This window comes from Paramacrobiotus metropolitanus, unplaced genomic scaffold (genome assembly GCF_019649055.1).
Source record: "Paramacrobiotus metropolitanus isolate TYO unplaced genomic scaffold, Prichtersi_v1.0 Parri_scaffold0000038, whole genome shotgun sequence".
Lineage (NCBI taxonomy): Eukaryota > Metazoa > Tardigrada > Eutardigrada > Parachela > Macrobiotidae > Paramacrobiotus > Paramacrobiotus metropolitanus.
The window spans coordinates 253,987-269,031 of NW_026570258.1; the positions used below are offsets into that span (position 1 = coordinate 253,987).

General features: G+C 49.5%; 2 protein-coding genes across 2 annotated transcripts; both read right to left on the reverse strand.

Moving 5' to 3' along the window:
- Positions 1-7,861: 7,861 nt before the first annotated feature.
- On the reverse strand, positions 7,862-10,862 carry LOC129590034 (uncharacterized). The gene is made up of 7 exons (XM_055485008.1): positions 10,748-10,862; positions 10,585-10,676; positions 10,079-10,328; positions 9,277-9,609; positions 9,077-9,162; positions 8,660-8,921; positions 7,862-8,586 (listed from the first exon to the last, which is right to left on the reverse strand). The coding sequence occupies exons 1-7, from the start codon at positions 10,794-10,796 to the stop codon at positions 8,255-8,257; spliced, it is 1,404 nt and encodes a 467-aa protein (XP_055340983.1). The 5' UTR covers positions 10,797-10,862; the 3' UTR covers positions 7,862-8,254.
- A 727-nt stretch (positions 10,863-11,589) lies between these two features.
- On the reverse strand, positions 11,590-14,873 carry LOC129589992 (uncharacterized). The gene is made up of 7 exons (XM_055484935.1): positions 14,602-14,873; positions 14,427-14,518; positions 13,938-14,187; positions 13,253-13,582; positions 13,057-13,136; positions 12,397-12,658; positions 11,590-12,146 (listed from the first exon to the last, which is right to left on the reverse strand). Exons 1-7 carry the CDS (start codon positions 14,660-14,662, stop codon positions 11,809-11,811), a joined length of 1,413 nt encoding a protein of 470 aa, XP_055340910.1. The 5' UTR covers positions 14,663-14,873; the 3' UTR covers positions 11,590-11,808.
- Positions 14,874-15,045: the final 172 nt, after the last annotated feature.

Consider the following 15,045-nt stretch of genomic DNA (forward strand, 5'->3'; position numbering starts at 1 on the left):
AGTACACCTAAGGCACTTTCCGATGCTACCTGGTACATCGTAAGGTATTAGATTAATGGGACCTTAATTATCAGACTGGTTGCAACACCAGAAATGACATCGAGCACGCATCCAGATGGCCAATCCGCTGCGGAAACTTTTACAATGAACCGTGAGATATATGCAGAACAGTTTACAGTGCCGTGCTTTATGTGTTTGCATCACGCACTGTGGAGCAACCGCTACAGATACAATACACAGAATGCAATTCCCTACCACCCACTACTAAATTCCCCATGAAATTTTCTTTGACCCGTTTAATGCGAAAATGTTGAGAAACGAATTTTTTACATTTTGTTTGCAACCTGACACCACAATCTTTTAACCGAACGCAACGGAAAAAACGAAACCGATGAGTACCGTTGTTTCTTGATTAATCTAAGCTGAAGGTTGGAGTGCGCAAGCGCGATACAGGGAAAGTGTTGAGTGCCTAATCAAACCCTTAGGGTCTAGGATTCTGTTAGGGTCCATTGGGAATCTGGATACACACCATGTTCAGTTATGAGGCGCGTTGCGGCTGTTGCGGCGTTGCAGCAGACCAGTGCAGCATACGGGATAACACGGTTGCGGCCCGTTGCTGCATGTTGCGGCAGCAGCCCAGTGCAGCATACGGGCTAGCACGGTTGCGGCCCGTTGCTGCACGTTGCGGCTTTTAAGCCGTGTTGCGGCTGTTGCGGCGTTGCAGCAGCCAAGTGCAGCATACGGGTTAGCACTGATGCGGCCCGTTGCTGCACGCTGCGGCTTATAAGCCGTGTTGCGGCTGTTGCGGCGTTGCAGCAGCCAAGTGCAGCATACGGGTTAGCACTGATGCGGCCCGTTGCTGCACGCTGCGGCTTATAAGCCGTGTTGCGGCTGTTGCGGCGTTGCAGCAATAAGTGCAGCATACGGGTTAGCACTGATGCGGCCCGTTGCTGCACGTTGCAACACAAGCCGTGTTGCGGCTATTGCGGCGTTGCAGCAAATTACAGCGGGTTAGCACTGATGCGGCCCGTTGCTGCACGCTGCGGCTTTTAAGCCGTGTTGCGGCTGTTGCGGCGTTGCAGCAGCCCAGTGCAGCATACGGGCTAGCACGGTTGCGGCCCGTTGCTGCACGTTGCGGCTTTTAAGCCGTGTTGCGGCTGTTGCGGCGTTGCAGCAGACCAGTGCAGCATACGGGATAACACGGTTGCGGCCCGTTGCTGCACGTTGCGGCTTATAAGCCGTGTTGCGGCTGTTGCGGCGTTGCAGCAGCCAAGTGCAGCATACGGGTTAGCACTGATGCGGCCCGTTGCTGCACGTTGCGGCTTATAAGCCGTGTTGCGGCTGTTGCGGCGTTGCAGCAGCCAAGTGCAGCATACGGGTTAGCACTGATGCGGCCCGTTGCTGCACGCTGCGGCTTATAAGCCGTGTTGCGGCTGTTGCGGCGTTGCAGCAGCCCAGTGCAGCATACGGGCTAGCACGGTTGCGGCCCGTTGCTGCACGTTGCGGCTTATAAGCCGTGTTGCGGCTGTTGCGGCGTTGCAGCAGACCAGTGCAGCATACGGGATAACACGGTTGCGGCCCGTTGCTGCACGTTGCGGCTTATAAGCCGTGTTGCGGCTGTTGCGGCATTGCAGCAGCCCAGTGCAGCATACGGGCTAGCACGGTTGCGGCCCGTTGCTGCTCGTTGCGGCTTTTAAGCCGTGTTGCGGCTGTTGCGGCGTTGCAGCAGACCAGTGCAGCATACGGGCTAGCACGGTTGCGGCCCGTTGCTGCACGTTGCGGCTTATAAGCCGTGTTGCGGCTGTTGCGGCGTTGCCGTAGCCCAGTGCAGCATACGGGCTAGCACGGTTGCGGCCCGTTGCTGCACGTTGCGGCTTATAAGCCGTGTTGCGGCTGTTGCGGCGTTGCAGCAGACCAGTGCAGCATACGGGCTAGCACGGTTGCGGCCCGTTGCTGCACGTTGCGGCTTATAAGCCGTGTTGCGGCTGTTGCGGCGTTGCAGCCCAGTGCAGCATACGGGCTAGCACTGATGCGGCCCGTTGCTGCACGTTGCGGCTTATAAGCCGTGTTGCGGCTGTTGCGGCGTTGCAGCAGACCAGTGCAGCATACGGGCTAGCACGGTTGCGGCCCGTTGCTGCACGTTGCGGCTTATAAGCCGTGTTGCGGCTGTTGCGGCGTTGCAGCAGCCCAGTGCAGCATACGGGCTAGCACTGATGCGGCCCGTTGCTGCACGTTGCGGCTTATAAGCCGTGTTGCGGCTGTTGCGGCGTTGCAGCAGACCAGTGCAGCATACGGGCTAGCACTGATGCGGCCCGTTGCTGCACGCTGCGGCTTATAAGCCGTGTTGCGGCTGTTGCGGCGTTGCAGCAGACCAGTGCAGCATACGGGCTAGCACTGATGCGGCCCGTTGCTGCACGTTGCGGCTTATAAGCCGTGTTGCGGCTATTGCGGCGTTGCAGCAGACCAGTGCAGCATACGGGCTAGCACTGATGCGGCCCGTTGCTGCACGCTGCGGCTTATAAGCCGTGTTGCGGCTGTTGCGGCGTTGCAGCAGACCAGTGCAGCATACGGGCTAGCACTGATGCGGCCCGTTGCTGCACGTTGCGGCTTATAAGCCGTGTTGCGGCTGTTGCGGCGTTGCAGCAGACCAGTGCAGCATACGGGCTAGCACTGATGCGGCCCGTTGCTGCACGCTGCGGCTTATAAGCCGTGTTGCGGCTGTTGCGGCGTTGCAGCAGACCAGTGCAGCATACGGGCTAGCACTGATGCGGCCCGTTGCTGCACGTTGCGGCTTATAAGCCGTGTTGCGGCTGTTGCGGCGTTGCAGCAGACCAGTGCAGCATACGGGCTAGCACTGATGCGGCCCGTTGCTGCACGCTGCGGCTTATAAGCCGTGTTGCGGCTGTTGCGGCGTTGCAGCAGACCAGTGCAGCATACGGGCTAGCACTGATGCGGCCCGTTGCTGCACGTTGCGGCTTATAAGCCGTGTTGCGGCTGTTGCGGCGTTGCAGCAGACCAGTGCAGCATACGGGCTAGCACTGATGCGGCCCGTTGCTGCACGTTGCGGCTTATAAGCCGTGTTGCGGCTGTTGCGGCGTTGCAGCAGACCAGTGCAGCATACGGGCTAGCACTGATGCGGCCCGTTGCTGCACGTTGCGGCTTATAAGCCGTGTTGCGGCTGTTGCGGCGTTGCAGCAGACCAGTGCAGCATACGGGCTAGCACTGATGCGGCCCGTTGCTGCACGTTGCGGCTTATAAGCCGTGTTGCGGCTGTTGCGGCGTTGCAGCAGACCAGTGCAGCATACGGGCTAGCACTGATGCGGCCCGTTGCTGCACGCTGCGGCTTATAAGCCGTGTTGCGGCTGTTGCGGCGTTGCAGCAGACCAGTGCAGCATACGGGCTAGCACTGATGCGGCCCGTTGCTGCACGTTGCGGCTTATAAGCCGTGTTGCGGCTGTTGCGGCGTTGCAGCAGACCAGTGCAGCATACGGGCTAGCACTGATGCGGCCCGTTGCTGCACGGTGCGGCTTATAAGCCGTGTTGCGGCTGTTGCGGCGTTGCAGCAGACCAGTGCAGCATACGGGCTAGCACTGATGCGGCCCGTTGCTGCACGTTGCGGCTTATAAGCCGTGTTGCGGCTGTTGCGGCGTTGCAGCAGACCAGTGCAGCATACGGGCTAGCACTGATGCGGCCCGTTGCTGCACGTTGCGGCTTATAAGCCGTGTTGCGGCTGTTGCGGCGTTGCAGCAGACCAGTGCAGCATACGGGCTAGCACTGATGCGGCCCGTTGCTGCACGCTGCGGCTTATAAGCCGTGTTGCGGCTGTTGCGGCGTTGCAGCAGACCAGTGCAGCATACGGGCTAGCACTGATGCGGCCCGTTGCTGCACGTTGCGGCTTATAAGCCGTGTTGCGGCTGTTGCGGCGTTGCAGCAGACCAGTGCAGCATACGGGCTAGCACGGTTGCGGCCCGTTGCTGCACGTTGCGGCTTATAAGCCGTGTTGCGGCTGTTGCGGCGTTGCAGCAGCCCAGTGCAGCATACGGGCTAGCACTGATGCGGCCCGTTGCTGCACGCTGCGGCTTATAAGCCGTGTTGCGGCTGTTGCGGCGTTGCAACAACCCAGTGCAGCATGCGTGGTCAGCACTGTTGCGGCCCGTTGCTGCACGTTGCGGCGTTTGCAGATGCTGTTTCGGGCGCTACAAAGAGTAGCACTGCCGTCTTGTTGCGGCGGATAATGTTGTCGGAACCGCAACGCGCTGCGCAACATGATCTTGGTACGGATTGAGCCAGTCCTAACGTTACCCATTGTTACAGCGCTTAAACGTGATCACTTAACTGATTATGATTTAGGTTGCTGTTGCATTCCCTCCCGGTCTCCTACAGATTCGATGCACATTTTCGTGAACACTGCTATTAGTTAAATAGAAAAAGACCGGATCCAAAATCGGTGGAAGGCTATAAAGGATCGCCTGCACTTGATAAAGCACTGTACCCAACTGGACTGTGAGAAAACTGCCTTAAATTATCAAGTACCATATACTGGGCTGCCAACATACCAAGGTGCTGCCCGTGTACAATGTGAGCAGCACGAAAGGCCGATAATGAGTTTCTCGTTGCATGCCGGGGCGTTGTACGGTTTGATTGTCAACGACGTTAATCCGTCCGCCTGCATTCCGACGAGACATCATCTTCCAAAGTAGCAACGGATGCACTACCGGGATTGCGACAACTGGTATGTCATAAATCCAAATATTTGTAACCTGGGTGAGAGAAAATTGCCGAGCAGAATTGAGCCGGCATCCTTTTTCCAGAGGTGTACGGTAGTAAAAGTCATCCAGGACCACCTCCAGCAACATCCTTACAGGGATATACAGAACCACGCCGCAGCAAAGAAGGAAGGCGGTGAAACCACTATGCCGGACGCGGTATGAGATCGGCGCGAAGAGTGCCCAGGCGCGGTTCAGCATGATGAGTAAATGATAATGGTATACCATAGGGACGAGGACGTAGAAGGCGTACAAGCGAATTATGCATCTTGGCTTGCTCACCCAAGCTGACCCGAAGGCGTCAACGACGAGGATTAGTATACTGTAGCCGATAAACGAACTTGCACCACAGAGTCTGGTTTACGGGAAAATGCAATTGCAATATACACACTTTGCTCGTTGCGAAAATATTTGGCGTTTTGTTTTTAATATCGAGCCATTTTCCTTGGCGTTGTTTTAGAAGTACCCAAATTTTTATTTTACGTATTGGCAACACAATTAAAAGAAGCGACAAATTCAGAGCTCTGAAATTGTTTTATTTTCAAGTGTAAACCCACGACTGTTGTTGTTTTGGGCTGCCCCTGGCAGGGGCAGCGGTTTCACAGTTCAGCTGGTAAAATTTTAAAATCAACGTGTGCGCTGCCTGGTGGGGGGAGGCGTCGTGCTAAATACCCGGCAGGGTGCAGGCAGCGGCCGGATCTGAAAGTGGTGCAAGTTCGTCTAGCGGCTACAGTATAGTTCAGGCCCATAGCTGCAACATTGCAGCACATTAAAGCAATTACGTAGACGTTGAACGGCGTCCGCATTGGCTTGTTGATCAACGTCAAGACTAGCGCCAGAGAATTAAAGGTCACGACCAGATTTCTGTGCTAGGGAGTCTGGCTGACACAGTTCGTCTGAAGAACGGACTGTGCTCAGGTTGAAAAGATCGTGTGATATTGTTATCGATCGACAAGTTTTGGACACTTGGCGCGCTGAAATTCATTGTAAGGGGTAAGAGCAAAAAAGTAAAAAACAGGCCGTCAAGGGAGAGTTTGGCGGTGGCTTTAGAGTGTACAATCAGAACTTGCAGCAATCAGTGGCTCAGTGCTCTGAACGCCTAATCAACCGAAGCGTTCAAATACTGTAATCTCGTTCCTGTTTTCATCATGTGAAGTAAATGAACTGCATAAGACATCCCGATACTGCGGACCAACTTCCTGTTATTCCAGGATCGGCCGTCGACCTCATTCGTGGCAATGTGGAACACTGAAATTAGCGGAAAAAAATGCTTCTTACATTTTTATTATGTAGTATCTGTACGTTTTTAGCAGAGCGATTTGTCTGGTGTAATCGGAAGTGTTGCACCCGGGTTCTAATTTATAATTTTCACTAAAGATTTTTGCATAGTTTCTCTCTTGCTGCCCCCGAAATGCATCCAGTTTACTAATCACTTTAAGGACAAAAGAAACGCCGAACACTAGTGGTTTAAAAAACCCACTTGATTCAAACAAGAATGGCCACCAATCCTTGCGAAGCTCCAAGTGTTTTAGTTGGCCTCTTCGTTTTGCAGGTGATGTTCAGTTTGTGGATTAATACTGCTTCCGTCAGCTAACTAATATCATAATGGATGCAGTTTACCCAGGTCGCCGTTTTGTAGTACTTCAACATACAATTGTAGATACGTGTTTGCTGATAAACCGCTTTTATACTATGTACTTCGCGATTATACGAGCACCTTGTACGTGTGTTCTAGACAGAAATAAAAATTATCGCCCTTATTGAAGCAGAATTGGAACGCCAATGTTAGTAATTTTGATACAAGGAAGCGATGTGCATGTGCAGTCAGTAGACTCAGTACAGATACTGAGGTAACAGGGCAAGCTGTGATATTGAAAATCGTGCCATAGCGTTACAATGTCCACTCTCTGCTATTCCTGATTTTGACTGAACAGTCAATAAGGCAATAACCACGTTAAACCCAAAGACGTTGGCATATTTAAACCCAAAATTCCTAAACATAACTGAACACCTGAGCGGATCGGTGGCGAGAAAACATCTACCGCTGGAGTGACCTCGACGGAGAAGCACTGCAGCTATCGCCGATCATTGCCACGCAGACTATTTATCGCCATTGGTGCGCTGTTTAGGAAAGGCTTAGCGCTGCACGACATACCTTTGACTTTTCATTTTTGTTTCGAAATAAACATGACTTGCTGGTGGTATGGTTGATTTTCCATAAAATCATTCAGGTCATTTATTCAGGTTCTAATAAAGTTTGGAACAAAAGTGCAAGGCTTTTTCTTAACTTAAGGGAAGTGGCCCGGTACATGGTACCAAATTCGTGTACATGTACGAAATCTTTCGCTTTCGCGCACTCCCAAACCCATTTTTCTCTTGTTTTATGGCATTCTGTAGCGAGATGATTTGTATACACTGGCGTGAAAACCGTTTGTGCGCGCGACATCCGGTTCGAGAGTTATGGCTGTTAGAAAATTCCAAAAAGTTTAAATGCATTCCGGTGTACCAAAAGTCTCATTATGGACCGATCTCCTTGAACTTTTGCACGTAAATGTACATAACCATGAAGATCGTTTTTACACCGATCCACTGTCCTAGCATGTTTTTCAAATTTTAAAATAAATTTCAAAAATTTTAAAATCCATTTTAAAATTTGAAAAAAATCATAGAAGTCTGGATCGGTGTAAAAACGATCGTCATGGCCATGTGCATTTACGTGCAAAAACTGAAAGAGATCGGTCCATAATGAGACTTTTGGGACACCGGAATGCATTTAAACTTTTTGGAAATTTCTAACAGCCGTAACTCTCGAACCGGATGTTGCGCGCACAAACGGTTTTCACGCCAGTGTATACAAATCATCTGGCTACAGAATGTCATAAAACAAGAGAAAAATGGGTTTGGGAGTGCGCGAAAGCGAAAGATTTCGTGAATGTACACGAATTTGGTACCATGTACCGGGCCACTTCCCTTAAACAGTTGATGCAGCACTCGCATATGCAGATCCATCTTCGGTGGCACAAAAAACTCCCCCCCCCCCCCCCCCCCCCGAAATAACCGCACCTCCTCCATGGTGTTCGAACTATTTGCCGACCAGTGCGGAAAATTCGATAATTACGGGATGTCTACTTGTACAAACAATCTGTACAAAGCTACCAATGTACCGTACATTTATACGAGCACTAATTAAAAAAATTCGCGCGTGCGGGCGACAGTTCCCCGCATCTCTAAAAACTCTTACTGTGTGGGTACCTGCCGAAACACGCAAATATTCTGGATTTTACTTAACTATAGATTCGAGAAAAAGAATATGAGTTCCGAAGAAATCTGGAAAAACTTAACACGCCGAGCCTACGGCATATCTTTAGTATGAATGTGCGAATTTTCTCGCTGCGAAATTTGTTCAAGGTTCTGCTGTTGGCACTAAGCGATTGTTAAACTGGGCAGTATGGGCATACAGCCTCGTCGTCTAAACGAAGTCGGGATTATTAAACCGCTTTGGGAGGCGCTAGCTGGTTGTACCCGTCAATGAGCTGCTTCACGGACGTTGTGGCCCCTCTGAACTGGCAGGCCGGTTTACTGCCGGCCGACGGCATCACCCGAATACCCTTGGCATCACAGCCGTAGCTCTGGATAAGCGGTGTGATAATGTCGTTGTCCACCTGATCCTTCTCACTCTGCTTCCATTGGGCGGGGTCGCTGCGTGCGAGGATCATGGCGAAGGGTGACGCACAGATCTGCCTCTTTAAATCCGGCGTACTGCAGCCATACATGAATTGGTACTTGTCATCGTGATACAAGACCATGGATCGCAGCGGCACTACACATAAAGAAATTTTTTCTTATACTGTATGACAGCATTATTGACAAGAATGGCGTGGTTGAAAGCGTACGAATCCCATCTCCACTGTCGCTGGTGAAGAAGCGAAAGCCCACATTCTCTCCGGTTGACGCCAGCATTCCGGTGAAGTAGCCGTAACTGCATCGTGTAGCGGAGGGACTGTTATACTGGGTATATTCCATCCACGCGTAGTGGCCGGTGTAGTTGGTTTCCGGGAAGAGGGAACTGCCCAGAATGTGCCAGTTGCTTATCATCCCCATCGCATTCGGTGCCGGCAGGTACATATGACGGTACACGTGCCACAGACCGCCTGACTGAGGAGAGTTAGTTATCAGTCGTTACAGACCGGTTAAATGGTTTTTAATAAATTCTAAAAAGTTAAAAGCATTGTGTTTATTATTAAGATTATTTACTACTATTAAGAAATTGCTATCAGAATTATTTAATAACCATATTTTGCAGCCCTTACTTTTTGTGCGTCATAAGTTAGTCTGGATGCCACATAAATCGGCCATTTGCAACTGGGCGCGGCTGTTGTAGTTTTCTCTTTCTTGCCTGTGGAAAATCAGTAACTTGGTAATTATACTGGTTCAGCGCGTTAAATACAAAATGTCTGGTCAAAGTAAGCACACCCAAGACTAGGCGTTTGTTTTTTTTTGTGTTGGATACCTGCAACAAAATTAGCGGGGACAGTGGCGTTGTTTCCCTGGAGAATAGTGGCAAAACAGGACGGAGGATCGACGTAGGGGCAGGTTGGTTTGGAGTCATCGTACACCTGCAGCGGCATCATCCCTGTCGTAATGCAGTACGGCTGCAGTGCCGTGTTGATGATGCGATCGAAACTGGCTCGGTCACTAGCTGAGAGCTTATCGGGGCGGGCTCGCGTCTTCGACCAGACCACCGGAGTATGCAGACAGGTGCCGTCTTTCTGTGGTGCACGACAACCATACCCCACCACGAGCTTCTCATAGTCATGGTACAGCACCGAATTCCCTCTCAGATCTGCGAATAAGCAGTCGAACCAGTTATGATTAACCATAAGACAGGCATGTGGCGCGGTTTACGCCATGCACAATGGGAAATATCTGCCATGTATCCGGCTAATTACAGCTCTAAGGTTGCAAATAGTTGCAGTCTAAGGTAGCCTTGCTGCATCCGTCGCGTTTTTTTATTTATCCGGACAGTTTTTTGGAGTTTTTAGTGGAGTACATGGGGATACATTAACGATACTGCAGAAATACAATACGATGGGATACAGCAGTTAACAGAAGCCAAAACTATGTGGATCACGGATACCGTGGGATACTCCGGGATACTGCCAGAACAAATAAAGAAAATGCTTTGAAAAATTTAACGTTTGTATACGAATTTGTCCATATCTACAGAGTACAGACCGCAGTGATTAAGATGATAAAACTAACTGGAAACTGTGCGACATTTTTGCCACATCTCGGTAGATAGGATACTTAACGGTTAACACTGTATCCGTCATTAGGTGTGGCATCATTGACGATCTCCATGCCGTTGGCGACATAGATCCCCGTCCGGAAATCATTCTGGCATGTGATATTGGTCGTGGTCGTCCAGGTGGACTGCTGATACTGTTGGGCGGCGGCTAGGTTGGTGAGCGGATCCACCGTGGTGCCGAGGTTAGTGATAATGACCTGCTGATTGACGGTGAGTTCGCCGTTTTGACGGTAACCATACCACCTACCCGCCTTCTGCAACGCAGTTCTGTACAAAATATTAAAAAATGTTCCGAAAAAAGCTGCTCAAAAGTTCGGAAGATACCCGACCGGACTCTTCCGAAACGTTTAGTGTGTTTTCGGTCCTACGGACCAGTTATCGAAAACGACTGCCCTGCTGGCCTCAACCTGGTATTTTTTGTCCGCAGGCCGGTCGTCTGGCTTCCGTTGTAATACGAGAAACTATAGTCCGAACTCATATACGAACTGATAGTCAGCAGAAATCACGAACCTGTGATGGGGCGTCACCACCCGGGCGGGTCGGCACAGCGGGATAAGAAGTGCATATTTGCTTGGCAGATTTGGAGGAGTCGGCAGCGTGCGCTAAAAACCAAATCTTAATTGATTTCGATAAGCGGTAGCTCATACATAAAAACAACCAGAATGCCACTTACCGATAACGCTGACGATCACCAGCGTTGGCAGCACAGAATAGCGGCGCATTTTTACTTATTCGGATGTCCAGAAAGCACGATATCGTCTACTGCAACAAGCTTGTCTGCGAGATAGAGAGAAGTCACGACACCCTGGAATCCAGTAATGTGGTGCGTTTAATGTTGGTTATTGTCCTAAGGCGGTTTGCGGGGAACTCGTTGTTTGCTAGCTGTGTAACAGCAATTTAACCAGTAACCCATGGGTTAGTTCCGTTTATTCGTTTTGCCGACAACCCCTCGAGGCGCTCAGAGTCTGGTCAGCAGGAGAGCACTAAAGTGACAACAAAGCTATCATATCTGTAGTAAAGGTAAAGCTAAAATAAAAACATTACCGGACTTCTTCAGTTTCCGTAAAAACTTGTACTGTAGCGGCCCACCACTATCTATTGCCGCCGCCGGTAAGCAGAACAGTTTCTCGGCAACCAGGCAGAAAAGAGGTGCACCATCGTTCCGCGGGTCAACAGGATTCCACATTCCGTGGCAGGAGAGGGGGCAAACCTCCGTCGTACTTTGCGAACGCCGTCGTACTTTGCGAACGCATTCAGCTTTTCGGCGAATAGTGTAATGTAAGCTTTTCACGCCAAGGAACGAAGCTCAAGTGCAGCTTCTTATTTACAGTTAGCGCAGTGCTTAACTTTTCCGGTACTGTACTTCCGTACGTCGTTCTGGCAGAATAATTATTTTGATCTGCCTAACCATAGACAACAGACTTGTGTTACGCAGAAGCGACGTACACCTGAAGAAAGTCGAAATTTGTTTTTTGAAAGTCACGCACCATAAGGTTCCAGGCAGATTGGTTAATGGTCGTAGCATGGAACGCGGTACGTTCAAACAACATCCACTGCATATAGCTGTCTCATTTCTTATTACCGAGGCTTTGTTCGAATTCTGAGAGACATTCATTTCTAACCATAATTACGAAATACATGCAATGCCTGTGTAGCGAACCAAAGTTGTAAATTCAGCTGCTTAAATTTCCCGAAGCTTGCACGAACTCTCAAACAAATTCTAACATGTTCGGACTAATAGCTAGATTGTTTTTGAGGAAGTAACTCATTGTAACCGGCGATGAACTGGTTCAGACACGATGAGGCGCCCTTGAGTGCGCATGCCGGTTTACTGCCCACCGACGGCATCAGCCGCATATCCTTGGCAGCACACCCGTAGCTCTGGATCAGCGGTGTGATGATGTCGTTATCCACGTGATCCTTCTCACTCTGCGACCATGTCGACGGGTCGGTGCGTGCACTGATCATGGCGAAGGGCGACGCGCAGGTCTGCATCTGCAGATCCGGTGTACTGCAGCCGTAGAAGAATTCGTACTTGTCATCCTGGTAAATCGTCATGGACCGCAGAGGCACTACATACAACACGCACAAGAAAACATTAGATTTAATGGACGTAGTGGATTATTTACAACGGCACGGTAGCATAGGTCCATTAAATTACTCTGGTTTTTCTTAGGTTCTTTGCCTCCGACAGACGCTATTAAGCTATCTGGGTTTCTTAGGTTTTTTAACGTTTTCTTTAGGTTTTCTTAGGTTTCTTAATTCTTAGGTTAATTTAACGTTTTCCTAGGTTTATCAGCTTTTCTTAGCTTTCCATCTTACAGACGCTATCTCCCGCGTCGGTGGTGACAAAGCGAAAGCCGACGTTCTGTCCGGTCGTCACCAGCATTCCGGTCCAGTAACCATAATTGCAGTAGGTGTCCGAAGGATCGTTGTACTGGGTGTATTCGGCCCACGCGTAGTTGCCGGTGTAGTTGGTTTCCGGCAGGAGGGAACTGCCCAGAATGTGCCAAAAATACTGCATGCCTACCGACGTTGGTTCCGGCAGATAGACAGCGCGGTAAACATACCACAGTCCGGCAACCTACCGGCAATACATCATGATTGGTAGAAAAGTACAGAAAAATAAAGCAGGTACTAAGCACTTTCCCAAAAGCAAAACCAAAGCCTACCAAACCGCTGATGGCGCAGTGCAACTCTACATTAGCAAGGTTTCTAATAAGTCAATTTTTAACAAAAATAACGCGATATAAAAAACTTACGGTAAATAAACTTATAAAAAAAATATAAAAAAAGCTTATAAAATAACACGGTACAAAAAGGTTAGGGAAAGGATGTCTAAAATAATAGGCATAAAAGCAGCCATCTTATGCGGTTTCTGCGGGGTTTTTACAGAAACGCCCTATTTAAAACCTAGGTACATCTGTAATCGTTCGGAATGTACACTAATAAATACTAATATCCGTTTTTTTCAGCACTTACCGTTTGCGGATCGTAAGTTAATTTGGGCGCCACATAAATTGGCCATTTGCAGCTGGAGGCGGTACTTGTAGCTGTCTGGCCTAGGAAAACAAGCGACTCATAAATTACTTGATTTAGAAGTGTTGAAGATATAAATGTATAATTAAAAGTCAATGACACTTTACACAATGACTAGACATTGTTGTATTAATTTCACCTGCATTAAAATTGGCGGGGACGGTAGCATTGTTTCCTTGGAGAACGCTGGCAAAGCAGGACGGAGGATCGAGGTAGGGGCAGGTTGGTTTGGAGTCATCGTACAACTGCAGCGGCATCATCGCCAGCGTAATGCAGTACGGCTGCAATGCCGTGGTGATGATGCTGTCGAAAGCGGCCTTGTCACTGGCCGACAGTTTATCGGGGCGGGTCCGTGTTTTGGCCCAGAAGAGCGGCGTATCGCAGGTGCCGTCTTTCTTCGGTATTTTGCATCCATATTCCACTATCAGTTTCTGATAGTCGTGGTACAGCACCGAGTTGCCCTTCAGATCTACAGCAGAGAGAAATCGAACAACACAAAAAAGGTTTTAAATCTCACATTATGGGATCATGCGCAAACGAGCGATTCTGCTCAAAACCGGTTCCTTCTGGGAAGGGTACGTATAAGCCCCGTACGTTACTGTACGTACAAGAGCTTTCTTTTTGAAAAAACCGGTTTTTATGTTTGTTCGCGCGTTATACCACAAACTTTGGCGGAAGTGCTCATTTTCTACTCTATAAATTTGCCTGATTAGAAAATATGCACGCAGACAGGCTCACCCGTCCAAATGCCTGGACGAAATAAAATGTAATATGTCCCCGGTTGACAAATTCACATTCCGGAAGCCTATATTGTTTCCACTTACGGTTAACGCTGTATCCGTCGCTGGTTGTGGCACCGTTGGCAATCTCCATGCCGTTGACGACGTAGATCCCCGTCCAGTAATCATTCTGACACGTGCTGTTGGTCGTAGTCGTCCAGGTGGACTGCTGGTACTGCTGGACGGCGGTCAGGTTGGTCAGCGGTTCCACTGTGGTGCCAAGGTTAGTGATCGTCACCTGCTGATTGATGGTGACATCGCCGTTTTGCCGGTAGCCATACCACGTGCCCGCTTTCTACAACGCACAACATTTTATTCCGAACAACGTACGATAAAACTGGCTGATCATCCGGTCGAACCCTTTCGGTCCACAGTGGCACAGTGCGCCCTGTTGGTGGTACAAATAATTACCTATAGGGCATAGCAGTTATCCGACGGAAACGTGAATTAAGCACAGCGAGTAAAAAATCGAGCGAGCGTTTTTGTTATCGATCAGTATAAAAGCTACAGTAATAATCAGCAGCATTAACCAACCTGTGTTGGATCATCGCCGCCCTGGCGGGTTGCCACTGCGGGATGCGTGGAGCATGTCTGTCTTGCGGATCTGGCTGAATCAGCAGGGTGCGCTGGAAGAGAAGTTCAGTGGATGTCGACAGCAGTTCAAGCAGTTTTAACAGGCGCATTATGTACAACCCATAGTGCCACGTACCGATAACGCTGAGAATCACCAGGATGGCTAGCACGTAAGTTGTGACACAACGGCGGAGCATTGTATTAATAATTAATTAATCATTAATAGGTTGTCATCCACGCACCAGATGCCCAGCAAACGGAGATAATAATTATATTTTTCTATTGCGCCACGCTGGTTAGAGATGTTGAAGAAGATACATATGTCTGGACAAATTGGAATCACCAACCTCTTGCAATTATGGCCTAAAGCAGTTTGAGTGTAGTCGATAACTCTCAAACGGAGTTTACGATACGACTTACAGTACAAGTGCGATCGTATCGTTGTATCAGAGCATTTACGGATAAAATTAATGGTGTGTTGTACAGGACCGTATTAAACCAATGCATACAGCTCGATGTACGTGGCGATGGATCGTATTGCTACTGTAAAAGTGCGAGAACCGAAGAAGCCTGTCATAAA

Excerpts from the sequence above, each read along its gene's own strand:
- LOC129590034 (XM_055485008.1), bottom strand. The coding sequence starts at position 10,796 with ATGCGCCGCTATTCTGTGCTGCCAACGCTGGTGATCGTCAGCGTTATC. Across the intron at positions 9,610-10,078 it reads TGACGGATACAGTGTTAACC|ATCTGAGAGGGAATTCGGTG; the intron begins GTTAAGTATCCT and ends GCTTATTCGCAG. Across the intron at positions 8,587-8,659 it reads CGACAGTGGAGATGGGATTC|TGCCGCTGCGATCCATGGTC; the intron begins GTACGCTTTCAA and ends CTTTATGTGTAG.
- LOC129589992 (XM_055484935.1), bottom strand. The coding sequence starts at position 14,662 with ATGCTCCGCCGTTGTGTCACAACTTACGTGCTAGCCATCCTGGTGATT. Across the intron at positions 13,583-13,937 it reads CGACGGATACAGCGTTAACC|ATCTGAAGGGCAACTCGGTG; the intron begins GTAAGTGGAAAC and ends TCTCTGCTGTAG. Across the intron at positions 13,137-13,252 it reads CCCCGCCAATTTTAATGCAG|GCCAGACAGCTACAAGTACC; the intron begins GTGAAATTAATA and ends TTGTTTTCCTAG.